The sequence below is a fragment of the Schistocerca americana genome, chromosome 4 (assembly GCF_021461395.2).
Source record: "Schistocerca americana isolate TAMUIC-IGC-003095 chromosome 4, iqSchAmer2.1, whole genome shotgun sequence".
Lineage (NCBI taxonomy): Eukaryota > Metazoa > Arthropoda > Insecta > Orthoptera > Acrididae > Schistocerca > Schistocerca americana.
In genome coordinates this window covers 225,740,515-225,756,274 of record NC_060122.1, presented here as the reverse complement: position 1 = coordinate 225,756,274, position 15,760 = coordinate 225,740,515, and the positions used below count along the sequence as shown (strand labels likewise).

The 15,760-nt window shown below is 42.6% G+C and overlaps 1 protein-coding gene across 1 annotated transcript in view; it reads right to left on the bottom strand.

Moving 5' to 3' along the window:
* Positions 1-15,760, bottom strand: part of LOC124612593 — a 105,920-nt gene that overhangs the window by 89,227 nt on the left and 933 nt on the right. Inside the window, exons 2-3 of the mRNA XM_047140876.1 lie at positions 7,098-7,181; positions 6,894-7,013 (exon numbers count right to left, since the gene is read on the bottom strand). Coding sequence (XP_046996832.1) covers positions 6,894-7,013; positions 7,098-7,181 — 204 coding nt within the window. The remainder of the gene's footprint in view (positions 1-6,893; positions 7,014-7,097; positions 7,182-15,760) is intronic.

Genomic DNA, 15,760 nt, shown 5'->3' with positions numbered 1-15,760 from the left:
ACCAAAGACTGCAACTGTTCCATTGGAGGACAGTCATGAGGAGGAAGAGATGTAGAGGTGTCAACTCAGTGGCCGCCGAGGGACAGCCAGTGGAGAGTCACTACTACAGGGCACAGAAGCAGGAGGATCCTGCTCCATGAGATCCACAGAAGCATCGGCATGATTGTGAGGCCGGTAGGTGGAGTCCAATGCTGAGAAACGGTTGGTGCAGCGCACCGGCAAGACAGAGGCTGGCCAGGCTAAGTGATCACGTGGCGACACCATCAAGCAGGATCTTCGAGTTGGTGAAGGAGAAGACTGTTTGTCTTCAGCGGACTTCTTCGAGCCCTTCTGGTTACAGGAAGACTTGGGTGTTGTTTGGCTGCAGGGACGGAGGAAGTCTTCTCGGGAGTACTACTCCTGTCCTTTCCTGCCTCTGCCTGCCGGTTGTGTAGTGGGTAGCTTCACCCCTTTAGGCAAGAGTTTGACAGTGTTGCAGAGCGGGACAAGGGGACGGCAATGCTACCTTGACACTGGGCGACTTCACAACCTCAGAGCCAAATTTGAGGTCACATGTCTGCGTAGCCATGTCCTTCATGGAGCGAGGGGTAACAAGAACCCAACTATAAGTGCCAGACGGGAGAACACAGGGTTTGTGACTAGCCAGTAACTTGCGAGCTACTGGCTAAGGCACTTTTTCCTTTACCCAAATCTCTTAACAGCCCGGTCATCTAGGTATATGGGACAATCCCGAGAGGAGGCGATGTGGCCACCATTGCAGTTAATACAGTGAGGAGGAGGAGGAGGTGGACATTCGCTCTTGTGTGCATCCCTGCTACAGGTTACGCATTTGGCTGGGTGTCGACAACATGTTCTAATGTGATTGAACTGATGTGCATCGGATTTGGAATGTACAGCCAGACTGTGATGATTTCGTAGCCTGCTTTCATCTTGGACGGCAGCACCACACTATCAAAGGTAAGGAAAAGAGTGCGGATGGGCACCAAGGAGGAACCTACCTTTTCATTACACGATAGACGGCAATGACACCCTGATCAGAGAGGTAAGATCGTATTTCAGCCTCGGTTAGACTGTCAAGCAGCCTGGTGTAAATTACACCACGTGAAGAATTCAAAGTTCTATGTGCCTCGACACGAACAGGGTAGCTGTTGAGAAGTGAGGCAGCAAGTAGTAGTAGTGCTTGAGAATCAGAAGCCATCTCTTTCTCCATAAAGAAAGGAAAATCACGGAGTAAAAGACCTCGCACAGACTGACCTACACTGAGGCTAAGAGAAAATTTGAATGCTTGCATCCTGTGTGTGTGACATCATCTTACAAACGAGAGCAGGATTTCACAGGGCCAACAATGGCATCGACACCTTTCTAAATAATAAATGGATTGACCGTGGCGAAGGACTGACCACCTTCAGTATGTGAGACCAGAAGGAACCGCAGTGCTGTGGGAAAGGTCTTCGAATCAGTAGCCTTATTACATTTACGTTTAGTCGACGTCGATGGAGAGGATAAGCGACTAGTAGCGAGGGAATACCCCATGATTGCCAACGTCTCCGATGGCACTCTCCTTCCAACTGAGTGTCCCCTTCACAAGTAGACACACTCGCCTTACGTGATCGTTCACACCTCAGGTCACACCCCCTGAACACCTGATAGAGGGTCCAATGGGCAATCTGGGAGTGTTAGCTCAGGCAATCACCCCTCCCTCATCCTGGTGTGTACCAGGGGGTATGTGCGAACTCCACCTGTCGACCCGGGACTGGGAATTACGTGTTACCCAGTCACCTTTTACGCATTATATGCGTGGGCCGGCCTTCTGGAGTGCCCAGGATGGAAGAAGAAAAAAGATCCTCGAATGCAGAAGCAGAGGAACAAGACAAGAAGGGAAACAAAGAAAGGAAATGGGAGTTAAAAAGAAAGTTGAGACTGTTCGCAGGTCAGCGACAGATTCAGAACATTCCCAATAATACCCCAGACATGTTCCCCCAGGGAGGGCAAAAAGAATAGCACGAGGATAGAAATGCAGCACGGAAGAGAAAAAGTGCTGTGAAGGCTGGGGCCCCATGGTAGCCAAGCACGAACCCCCCAGAGTGGCGAGCCCCCTGAGGGGATCCACATTCTGCTGTTACTCAAATAAAATCATCTTTTCTTATGTTCTATGATTCTTTAGTACTCTCTAAGAAAGGTAATAACTCACTTCCTAGTCACCAGAACTCTTGATAGCCAGAAGGACCCTAAGAACCTTAAAAAGAGGTGTCTCGTTACGACTCCTCGTAACTTGTTTCAGCCTGTTTTTCTCCTATAACAACACCAGAACTAAACTGGCTATAAACTTCAAAATTTGACAGTTCATTACCATGGCACTGGAGATCACGGCAGAAAAATTGTTGCATAACAGCTGTAATACACATCATATTAACTGCCTTCAAGTTTTAAACCAGTCACATTGTGTAAATTTTACTGAAGTTCCTGGCAAACTGCCTGGATTAATGTTGTAGAGAATTTTTAGTATGTCCTTTTATTGTGCAATGCTACTGATGTGCTAGTGTAATTTCAGTTTAAAGTATGCCATAATTTGTGTTCACATATTCAGCAGTTTCTGTGGACATTAGTGTACACATGAAAAATTGTATAGTGTTTTGCTATGCCCCATGGTAGATTAACCACTGCTGGTTTCTTCAAAGTTAGAAAACCAGCAATCTCATCGGCATAGGAGCCATGCCCAACAACTGCGCAATACCACCCAAAGGTGGATTTCTTTACACCAGGTTCCCAAGCTTAAAAACAGTTTCTCTACACAGCATCTAATGCCTGCTGATACATTTCTTTAAGTATCAAAGGGCAAATCTAAAAGAGGTCCCTTACAACCCTAACCTTACGTTTACTTCATGCTACTTTCATTTTTTTACATGTTTCATTAATTTGCCATAGAATGACACGAGGAAAACAATTCTGCCAGTCAGACAATATGACTGATGGTGCCGGAATAACTACATTACCACGCTGTTCCAGAACCCAGCATTTGTCACTCCTTTACGGCCAATAAAATGAATTTTTAGTACCCAGTCGTGCCTGTCTCTTTAAACACTAATCTCCAATACTATTAGATGAATTTCCATGGGATTTTCACAGGTAACTTGGACATAGCTTGGGGCAACACATAAGCATTATTTCTTTAGAATCTTATGGGGAGAAAAAGATGAAATTTCAAGTTTTATCTTGCATCTGTATCCCTTTGAAATTATGAAATGGAATGTGGCTTAAAATTACTTCTCTCCAACATACCATCACTGAGGCAGAAATTTTGACGAGAAGTGGTGCAGGCGAGCGAGTTTTTATACCCCAAATCCGGCTTATTCCTAACAATTTATCATTTTGCTTTCAATCCTAATAATTTATCATTTCGCTTTCAAATACACAATTCTTAGTGAGTTTATGTGATGCCAAAACCGTAAACAAAGCACATGGCCACATGCTGCGTGTTGCAGACATCAACCTTAGTGTCAGCCGTTTTTCAGACTGCCAGGTCTATGTATCCCTCTCCCCTATCAGTAAAGCACAGATCTTCATTCACATTCAAATTCCCCTTCATACTACTACAAACATTTTACATGAAGAAGCTTTACAAGCTAAAAATAAATTCCATACTTACAAAGTCTCAGGCAGAGCTGTAAATAAATACCCAGGCAACACTGGGTTTTTCAGCTAGTTATTTGCTGTATATACTGCTGTAAACAACATGAATGAGTTCACTACACTGGATTTCGTATTTCATCATAGTTGGACACTTCCCAAGCATAGAGAACTTCACAAGGCATCGGCAGTTAATTTGTGCAGATCCCAGGAACTGGCTTTTTGCAGTTGGATTTTTCTCAGTATCAAAGATTTTCAAGTGCTCACCAAGTGCCAAAAATCAATGGGAGCACTTTCATTGGTTTACGCCAAAGTCACTGTAGTTCTGTTTTCAAGTCCTTGTACCTGGTACATTTGAAAAGTTATTTGTTGTTGATTTGGCAATGATCTGCAACAGCAGTGTCAATGATCCACATTTTCTCCACGATTGTGATGCCTTGTGTACTGAAATCCCACAGTACTTTGGCATGTTTGTTTCTGAAATCTCTTTCTGGCTTGTGGTCCCACACAGGCCCCTTACCACAGGCAGATGATAATTTTGCCGTAAGTTCCTGTGGAACATACATGCCATATCATTGTGTCTCTGCTTGTAAATGTTCCAAATGATATTTTTGCAACAACTTTCAAAATATGATCAAATGTTTTGTCCTCTCCTCTGAAGTGTCTGCACTTCGTCTTTTGTGGATTTCTCAATTTTGGTTTCAAAGGTGTTTGTTCAAGTGGTTTGTTCTTGTGCAGCCAGCAACTGTCCTTCACTTTCCTTCTTTATGGTTCCATTTGTCAGCCAAGACCAGATCTTTTTGCTATCTATTTTGCCTTCAATCTTAACAAACACTGCTCATGCAATGCTTTTTCATGCAGCCTGACTCTGGTACTGAAAAGTTTTCCAGTATTTATTCTTTGTTTACTGTACCTTGAGAAGCTTTCTGTTGCAGACTTTCATCATAGCTAGTTCTTTGCTAGCTTTCACATAGCCTGCCAATGCATATTTCATTTCTTCCACTGTCTGCCACGTCTGCGCATTTTCCTATGAGATAACACTAGGCGCAGACTGATGAGGTACACACATTCTGTGCAGGGGAGGCGGGACAGGAACTGCACCTGGCCACCCTCTACCACTAACGTTGCCCAATCTAGATTAACACGCTGGCCCCATTATATATGGATTACAGCCAGGGAAAAGAAGAGAATGAAAGAGTGACAGTAGCCAGACAAAGCACTGGCCTGAAGGCTTTCAATTTGTGTCAGTTTAGAACTATCATAAGGATTCTAGCAATCAAATGAATTACAAACAATGAGTACAGTATATACATCTTGAGTGGTTTTAAATGGGGTTACAGGTTGTGGATTAGGCAAGTGTCACAAAGACAGGAATGGTGCAGAGGAAGTCAGTTGTAACACGTGTCTGCCTTCCCAGATGCAACATGAGAAAGTGCAAATTTGATTTCACATGACCAAAATTTTCAGAATCCATGATAACTGGCATGGCAAAAGGATTTCTGTTTTAAGATTTTAATTATACTTGACAGTAGTTTCGAGCGTTGCTTCTGCTATCTTTCTAGCAGAGAGGTGTGACGTTCTTCCAACTACTGGGCACACCACCACCACCACCACCACCACCACCACCACCACCCTACAGTACATTACAATTAAAAGCAAATCCAATTAATTTGCAAATTCTACACAGAAATAATTATCATTGAGGTCTCTCTCCCACGAACTAGTGCACATGCATACCTACCCCGTGCTTGGTCAATTATGTTTCTGAAGTTCAGCTACTGTTCAACCACAAGTTCTCATACAGAACAAAAGGTTTTAAGTTCTTCCTTGACATACAAAACTACTGCTATTTTATTTAGTTCACTGAACAAGTGTCATTGTAATTGCCTTATTTGTCCTTTGGTAATCATTGTTGTTTAAACTGCCTCATGATGACTGCCACCAATTTCAATAGAGACTTCCCAAAGAGGTCAGGTCCACTTATCACTATTACGTCTAACCTAGGTCCGAACTGTTTTAAGCAGTAATCAGATAAGAATTTAACACTGTTTTGCAGGGTGTACTGCCACAGGCACCACTTACGAAAGTGCCACTATCCTCACCGATTCTTGAAGATTTATATCTCATCCAATTACAATGGCGTGGTGGGGGAACACATTTATCACTATCAGCAGGCTGAGGTCTTGTTTGAAGTATTTGGTGGTGTAAGAGAGTGAGTTGGGTGGCCAATAGAAGGGTCCAATTATAAGCTTATGCCTACCTTTGATACTTCATCTTGCCCAAACTCATCTCACATTCAAGTTCGATTTCTATCTTTGCAAATTTGAGTTTCTTGTATAGTAACAAATACACCACCTTCATTTCCCATTAGCCTACTCTCAGTATATACACACATGTACCCCAAAAATCTCACTGCTGTCATGTTTGTGTTTTGAATAACTTTCTATACCTATTGTTATGTGAGCTCTACTGCTTTTCAAATGTGGCTTAACTTTTGGCAGTTAGGTGCAGATGCTTCAGCATTTTATCACTAGAATTTTAGCATAATCTGTGTGCGGTGTTTTACTAGGTTTTCCAATAGTACTTTGGGGTCTCTTACAGCTTTTATTATCTGAACTCAATGGAGAGTGACCTAATATAAAATACTCTAGTGCAAATTCCAGACAGTCCTTATCTGTGTGGAGCCTCTAATGTGTAGTACATCCCTGACCCACTGAAGATTGCCCTACTATCCTCACCACAGTGGCACAAGCAAAAAAAGTTAGTCACAGCTTAACCCGTCATGGAACTCCAAGTATGTGGTTCAAACCTACTCAACTCAGAAACAGGAGACCACAGTCAGCTCTGGGAACAATTCTGCATATTGTGAGCTTTGTTGGTCTTCTCGATCGCCTCTGTCAGCTGCTGGAAAGTTTTAAGTATGACCATTGAGGCTAGACAACAGGTATTGTTCATTCCAACATTAACTACAGTCTGGAGCTGCTTATACCCTGCTCTCTCAATGGCTGCTGGAATAGCATTTCAACATGGTGAATAAGGCCCCCCAGGCATACACACCATGTACATGAAATGATACTTGTACCTTACTGCTATTTCTGTAAGGGGTACCATTACTTGCCATACATCTGAACTGCCAATTACCTTTATGTACTGCCACAAAAACATTCTTTGTTTTGGTAATCAGTTCCATTTTCTTCAAATAGATTAATTAAAGATGACATTTATTTGCTATTACTCGTTAACAGTTCTCAGATACAAATACTTACTTCAAATTATTTTTGTCTGTCAAAGACTCATCTGCACTCTTAGCAACATTTGTTCTCTCTCCCTTTTCATTAACAGCTGATCCTGCCATTGCAGTTTTCTTGTCAGCAGCATTTCTTGTACTGAAATAATTTTCAGACCAATAATTAAGTCACACTAAATAAAAATATAAAGATCATTATGCTTATTAGGTTATAATTCCTTACCGCTGTTGGTTTATACCAGTACTTTTTACTTGCTTATTTTGAGACTGGTGTCTGTTCTCCTTGTTATGACCAGTGGTGGCAAATCTATAAAATATGAGATTATGTATTTAGTATCATACAAGTGGAACCCATTTGTATTTGATAGCAGATGAAACATAGATGAAAATCTAAGTTATCAATTTTAAAAGTTATTTAAGGTCAAACTTTAAGCAGAGGATTTAATAAAGACTACACTATCAATCATGAAAGAACAGTTTCTACAGTAATGCATGTCACTGTTTTATCACAGGTAATATTTCTCATGTGGGGTTGCTAGTCCCCTATCGGGCACCTTCTCAAGGTGCATACCAAGGAACACTCTCCAGATATAGTGGGTGCCAAGGAAATAAAATACTCGGGGTGGACCAAAACTAGAATAGCCACAGGCAGTTCAAAAGCCACGGAGAAGGCAACACTTCAAGGATGATCATCTAATCATAGTACCATTTGTCCTGCACGTTCGGGTTATCCAGAGGGTTACCTCCCCACTCACACAAAAAAATACAATGGTCAGGAATCTCTTTAAATAAGCCTCGGAAATAGGACTGCATCAACTGGAATCAGACACAGCAACAGACAGTGGATTTCTCCTTTGGAATGAGGAATTTAAGGGTCTTAAACAGGCCAGCAAGTATGCAGAATATGACCAAACACTTAGAGGAATACAAAATAAAAACTGTAGCACTTCAGGAGGTTACGTGGAAGGGTACAGAATTAATCAACAAAACAACAGACGTTCCCCGTACAGGGACTGTGATGTGCACCATCAATTAGGTATTGGTCTCTACGTGCATGAATCAGTAATAAAAGCAGTGAAAGAATTTAAATCCATTAACAAAAGAATCTCGTACAGTACAACCACTTTTCGGAATAGTGAAGTATCATATCCTTGATTAATGCACACGCATCCTGCAAGCATAAAGAGGAGTTCAGAAAAAGAAATTTTACAGTGAATTGTATTATGTGTATAACTCGGTGACAAACCAAAATGTTAAAACAGTATTGGGTTATTTTAATGCCAAATTTTGTCCAGAAGACATCTATAAACCAATGATAGATAAGCAAGTCTGCAGCAAGAGAGCAGTGACAATGGCACACATTTGGGCAATTTCTCAATGGACAATGATATCTGCATCATGATTACATGTTTTCAGTATAAAAACATACATAAAGGGATACAGATGGTACCAAGGGCAAACAATAAATCAGATAGACTGCAAGTATCCAGAACCAGGATCCAAACAGCAAAGACATGTGAACGTATAGATGAACAGATTGTGACATTGATCACTTCCTCATTAGTCATATGAACAGGTGGTGTGTACAATATCTAAGAAAGGTACATAGTATGATACAAACAGATTAAGAGAGACAGAAATAAAAGAAAATATGAGTCAACACTAGCAGAAAACCTAAGTAAGAATAAGCTAGCAGATATATTAATCAAGACTGTCCTCAGAGGAAATATTTAGTGCCAAGGATCAAAAGGTGGAGACAGTCGGGCAAAATATTGATCACTGTGAGGGGAGCCCCCACAACTACAAAGCAGGTGCACCTTATTACAGAGTGAGAAACCATGGGTCAACCTAGTATGTCCAATAAGAAGATGGCAGATTCCTGCCTGGAGAGGCAGAGGGAAGAATGACACATGGCAGGAGTCCCCTTCATTGTGCGAAGTTTATTAGGCAGGAGGTAGCCTCCCAAGAGTCTGTCCACAATTGAGCAAAAGTGGACTTGATATAAAGGCGCAAATCTGTACCCGGAGGGGTCACAGAGAATGGGGAATAGGTGTCTGCCCCCAGTCCGACGATCAGCAAGTTCATTATCCAGGATTCCTACACGACCAGGCATAAAATGAAATCAACCAGACATGCAGCATCACCAGGATCAGCAAGATAGTTATGGATGGCAGAGACCAAGGGGTGGTGGGAAAAACTCCCAACGATAGCCTGAAGGTCACTCATCGAGTATGTACATAACAAAACGCCGGTGTGTGAGGACCTGTTAATGAAGCAGAGGGCCCAATAGACGGTCATCAATCACGCAGTCAACACCCCACACATCGCAGGCAAGACATGTTCTGTGCCATCAGAGGGCATGAAGGCATGTTCCGCATGGTCAGAAGATTTGGAGCCATCACAGTAAACAATGCATCCTAAAACTCCCGTGAGAGCATTTGGAACAAACAACGGAACACCATTGGAGCGATGGAGGCTTTCTAACCCCGGAAGATATCTGTACAAATCTGGGGCTGAGGAGCTAACCAAAGGGCAGGAGGGTGGGGGCGTGTCAAGAGAGAACTTTGAGAAGAGGACAACGATCGGAGATGGAAGTCACAGCAGAGAGAAGCGAAGTGGAACCCAACCAATAAACCCACCCAAGAGCAGGCAGTGGTCCAAAGCCATGAAATAATAGAATAGGAGGGATTAGCAAGGGAAGAGCGGATAGTGATGTCACAGGAAACGAGGAGCTGGAATTGCCAAATTGAATGGGGAGGGATCGTAGCATCAACCAGAATACGATCGACAGGGTTAGTGCAAAAGGCAGCGGTGGCTAAAGGGATACCATGGTGGCGAACCAGATCTAAGAGGAACAGCATGGAAGGGGCAGCTGATGCATAAACTTGATAACCACAATCCACACAAGACAAAACTAATGCAAGGTGAAGTTGTAGAAGGGTTGAATGTTCCGCACCATAAGAGGTGTGGGCAAGGAAGCAAAGGACATTGAGTCCTGAATCTAGATGACAGACAAGGGGTGACCAAGTAAACTTATTATCAGGAAGAAGAGCCAGGAGCTGTCATTCTGCAGAAGCCACCGATTGGGAGCGGGCCCAAATACAGAAACCATCAACATACAGAACATGGTAGATCATCCAGTTCGTTACCCAGGATACTTGCATGACCCAGCATCAAAATGAAATCAACCGAATAAGCACTTAATACAGAGCTCTGTGGAATGTCATTCTTCTGGGTCTATGGAGAGCTGAGAACAGTGTCCACTCGGGCTCTCAATGACCAGTGGGACAGGAACTGGGAAATAAAAATCAAGGGGAGGGAGGAGGCAGAAGACTCCACCCCACTCATTGAGCATAGGAAGGATACAATGGCTGCAAGCTATGTTGTAGGTCTTATGGAGAGTAAAAAAAAAAAATTGCAACGTCTACCAAACAGTGGTTTCCAATCAAAGCAGACCTATCAGAGACTGTCCCACCTGAAAGCTGCACTGCTTTAAGGAGATAAAAGGTCCCGAGATTCAAGGACCCAAAGGAGCATGTGAGGCACCATCCATCCTAGTAACTTGCAGGGGACATTGGTCAGGTTGACTGGTCGGTAACTATCAAGGGACAAAGGTTCCTTGCCAGGCTTAAGGACAGGAACTACAACACTGTGTCCATTGAAAGTGGAAAATGCCTTTGAGCCAAAAACAGTTAAAACACCTGGAGGAGATATTGTAGTTGTGGAGGATTGAGTGTTGAAGCAATTGGTTTTGGATGGAATCAAGGCCAGGAGCTGAATCATGAGAAGAAGAGTGGGCCAGAAGAAGCTCCCATTCAGTAAAAGGTTCATTGTATGATTCCATCTGACAAGAGGTAAAACATAAGCAATAAGCTTCAGTCCACTGTTTCCGGAGCAGGAAGGTGGCTGGATAGGAAACTTATGCCATCACTAAATAGTTCATGAGGTGCTCCATGAGAAAAGATGATCTGTATAAAGCCCACTTGGAAGGGCAAGGCCCAAAATGGGAGACTGTTGCCAGCACAAATGAAACCCAGTGGGGTGACCTGATCATCGGGAGGTGGGAAAGGAAAGAAAGAATGGGAAGTGGTCACCATCACAAAGGTCATCATGTGGCGACCAGTGTAAAAAAGGAAGAAGGGGAAGGGAAGAGAGCGAAAGATCAATGGCAGAGAAAGTGTCATATGCAGCACTAAAATCGCTAAGAAGGTGCAGGTCATGGTCCGCAAGAAATTAGCCAATGAGGAGACTCCAACTTGACAAAAAAAAACATTGCCCCACACAGGGTGATGGGAATGAAAATCCCTACGAGAAAGAAGGGAGGGAGGAGTTGCTGAAGAAGGGCAGTTAGGGCAGCAGGTGTAGGTGGCCTGTGAGAGGGACATAGAGATTGCAAACCGTGACAGCAGAGTCCAAGTGGACCCAGACGCAACAGATGACTGGAGAATGACATGCTGCAGCGTAAAAGGCAAAAAGGTCAACCACTCAACTACAAACGAAGAACCTCCACCTGGAAAGTGTTGATAGAAGTACCAACACAACTTGTTACCATAAAAGACACTATTTTGGTATCCACATCACAATTAAAAGTCGCTGGTGTAGGTGTAGCCTGAGGGATCACCCACACTAGAATGAGTGATAAAACCCAGCTGCACGGATAAAACTTAAAACTGAGTCAGCTATAGAGGCATCGTCACCTAGAATTAAAGGAAGTGCAGCTGGTAAATTAAAGGACTGCCGCAAGGGGGCTAAAAGGGGGCAGTCCATCAGAAGATGGAACACTGTCAACCCTGCATCACAGCGACACTTGCACGGATTCTCATGGCGAAGGAGATAGCTGTGGGTCAACCGCGTATGTCCAATTCGGAGACAGCAGAGAACAACTGAGTCCCTACGCGTGCTCCTCAAGGGCGAGTTCCATATGGCCGTGGACGACTTTACCATGTGGAGCTTATTTGGCGTGTTCAAGACAGACCATTCAGAGCTCCAGACATCGCGGACCCTGCGATGTAGGGCTGACCGGAGGTCTCTTTTCACGAGACCAAGCAAAGGAGGGGGACACTTCTTCGGTCAGGGAGGAGGAGCAACACCCGGAGCTAATGGCATAGGAACTGCAGGGGAGGAGGAGAGAAGAAGGGGACAGGACTGGGATAAAGAAGAGGGAGGAGAGGCAAAGGATATAACGGAGGCAAAAGCACAAGTCATCGACACCGGGTGAAGTTGATCATATTTCTGACAAGCCTCAGTACATGCCAGGCAGTCTAGTGAGAACTAAGAGACATTCGTGACAAGCAACACACACGGGTGTCAAAAGACAGGGGCTCCTCCCATGGAAAGAGGTCCACATTCACCAAAAAGGGTCCACTGTACATTGGGAGGACATATGCCTGAAACGCAGGCACTGAAAGCACTTCATGGGCGGTAGGACACACAGCTTCACATCACACTGATAATGCACAACCTTGACATTCTACTGGATGTTATCTCCCTCAAAAGCCATAGTAAATGCCCCAGTATCAGTGCAATTATTCTTACAAACTTTCTACATATGCAGAACAAAAAGAATGCCCCACCATTACAGATTAGCCCAGAGTTCCTCATCAGTGTGAAGGATGAGGTCTCTAAGAAAAATCATTCCTTGAACCATATTGAAGGACTTGTGAGGAGTAATAGACATCTGGACTTCACCAAGATGAGTACGAGCATGAAGGGCGGCAGAAGTTCTGATCAATAGTGAAACTGACTGCATCTTGTCTTTGATATTTTCCACAAAAAAAAATGGCTTTGCGGCAGTGAACTAGTGCAGACCAGATAGCGGGGAAAGTGTTTCACCCCAAATCGGCGAGGCTCACCCTCCACCAGTATGTAGCCAGTAAGCGAAGGAGAAAGGGTCAGAAGAAGCCTCAACATTCTATGACCCATAACCAAGCGAAGAAATGGCCATAGAAAAATCCCAATTTTTTTGTGTTTGATGTATGTTTCATACTCAAAGCATCCATCCTTATATCACCTACTCCAGTCAGGGGCTATCCCGACAGGCGTCATCGAGAGAGAGAGAGAGAGAGAGAGAGAGAGAGAGAGAGAGAGAGAGAGAGAGAGAGAGAGAGAGAGGGGGGGGGGGGGGGGGGGGAGCAACAGGACATGGGAGTGTTTGGGGGAGTGGGGGGTGACAGGAAAGTTAGTGGGGGGTGGGAGTGAGGAAGGAAATGCAGCCTGGGAAAGAAGAATGGACTGCAATAGCTTGGGTATCCATGTCCACCACACAAACTCCCAAAAGAACTATGAGCCCTCTGGGGGCCACATTTTAAGTTACACATATATAAATAAAGACCAATTGCCATATTATGAAAGATCAGCTGAGATTGGCTTGACTGATTTTGATGATGTTTTTGTTGTCAGGACAAGGTTGGTATGAAAGATAATATTTTGAAAATCAGCTGGAAGAATCAAAAATTAAAATCAATTGCGAAAGATCATAGCTTGGTAATAATTCAAACAATTTGGGCGATTTTTTTGTCGTGTTCATAATTGTGACAGTAATGGTATTTTGGCATGGAAAAAAAAGCGTTCAGTCTGACAGTTCTGCTGTCGGAATTTTATAACAAAAAATCAGTTTCTACAGGTACGTATATAATATACAAACACATGAGTAATACATAAATGGGAAATTTGCTACAAATTGTTGCACAACACTAATGAACATTCAGACATATGCTGTATATTTTGGTAATATGTCTAATACCTTCACATGTATCAGTACCAGAGAAGGAAAGTTGCTACTCACTATATAACGGAGATGCTGAGTTGCGACGGACACAACAAAAAGATTCCCACAAGCAACTTGCACACAAGTCTGCAGTCTCAGAGAGCTGAAACTACACTCACTGCTGACAAAGGCCTTAATGGCCGAAAGCTATTATTGTGTGAATCTTTTTGTTGTGTCTATCGTGACTCAGCATCTCCATGTACGGTGAGTAGCAACTTTCCTTCTCTGGTATTGTTACATTCCGTCCTGGATTTTCCATTGTTTGACCTTCACATGTATGTAATATATAACTAGTGGAAGCATAGTTACCATAAATCTCAAAAAGTTCCTCACTGATTTACATCCAATTTTTACATGATACTATAATGAACATTCGGATGAACACACACTATATATTTTTACATTTTTACATATATAAATATATATAATATATAAAGGAGAAACTTTGTTACCAAAAATTTCTAAAACATCTCGACGGATTTAATTCAAATTTTTATGTGATGCTCCATTGAACACAGAGGAAAGTAGATGTAGTTGGGGGTGGGGAGGAGGGGGGAGGTGGTGGTAGTCACAAAAGAGAGAGAGAGAGAGAGAGAGAGAGAGAGAGAGAGAGAGAGAGAGAGAGAGAGAGAGAGAGAGAGAGAGAGAACAATTGTGAAGTATCTCTGGGTTCGCAAGTTTCTAATATATGTAGTGAGCCTTTCATTTCTATTCTATTTAATTCCCTGTTCTAAGATGTAACATGATTAGAAGAATGACTTTCCCAACAGTGTAAGTCATGGATAGAAAGTTCTTTTTGCCATTGACAACAACATTATAGTCACTGATAAAACTTCAGAACTCCTATTAGAGAATGCAAATGAAACCTCAAGGATGTTTACAACTGGGCAGTATGTAATAAATTAACACTCAACATAAAACTAACACTATGGACTTCACCAGAAAGAGGAAGTAAGTTCGCAATTTTAAGCATAGATGATAAACCTATAGATTGTTTGCTACACTAATTTTTTAGCAGTGAGCATAGAATGTCAGCTGACATGGAGTTACAGAGATACTGGCGAAAATGTCATTCTCATGCTATTCTCTTAGGGTGCTAGCAGCAGTTTGTAACAGTTAATGTCTTGTGGTAACATTCACTTCTTAGCTATAGGAGTGCTTCTTTTCTGGTGATCGAAGGTGTAAAATATGGACACAGTTTTTAAACTGCACAAAAGATCACAAGAAGTATAATGGAATAGTAGTCAGGCTTACTGTAAAGAGCTAGTTATGAAATTGGGCATCATTATTGCACCAAGTAATTACATATACCAATCAGTGTTGCACCTCAGGGAAAATATTAATACATTCTGCACTAACAGTGGTACCCATATTAATGGAACAAGAGTTTGTAGTTCATTTACATAGCGGAAAAAACCTCAAATCAGCATTTTATTTCAGGGGAAAAATTTTTTACAATAAATTTCCAGATGAAGCGAAAAGATTACTAACAGCCATTTGTTTAAAAAGGCAGCTAAAATGTTCTTCAGAACTAATGCATCTTACAAAGAGATTGCTTAGAGGACCCAGACTAGTAGTTAGTAACGAAAAGGGATAACTGCAGCACCTTGTCACATATCAGTTCTTGTCTATGGTACGCGGCTTTCTCAACGATCATGTGCAAAGATGTACTACGCATGATAGTAATGTCCATTGGCTTTCCTTCCCCCTCCAGACAGATATTAGCATATAGTTGAATGGAGTCCAGAATTGAGTCAAGGGACACAGCAGTATCTTCTCAGTCCAGAAGTCATCAGAGGGCACCTTACTGTGAGCAGCAGAGAAGAGTGGAACTATCATTTACATAGCAAGTGACTACAAATTGTATGTTAAGTCAGCACATGGCCTCAGTGTGTGGGCAGTTACATTTTACATAGCAAGTTACATGAAACTTATTTTGTGTAAATGAAGAAACATTCATTAGAGATTAATGAACAAGGTAGTGCAGCTGTTAGGACACTGGCCTTATATTCACCAGGATGTAGTTGCTCTGTCCAGTTAGCCCAATTTCGTTTTTTTCATTGGTAAGGCAAATGCTGGAATGGTTCCTTAACCAAGGCCACAGCCAACTACCTGTCCTA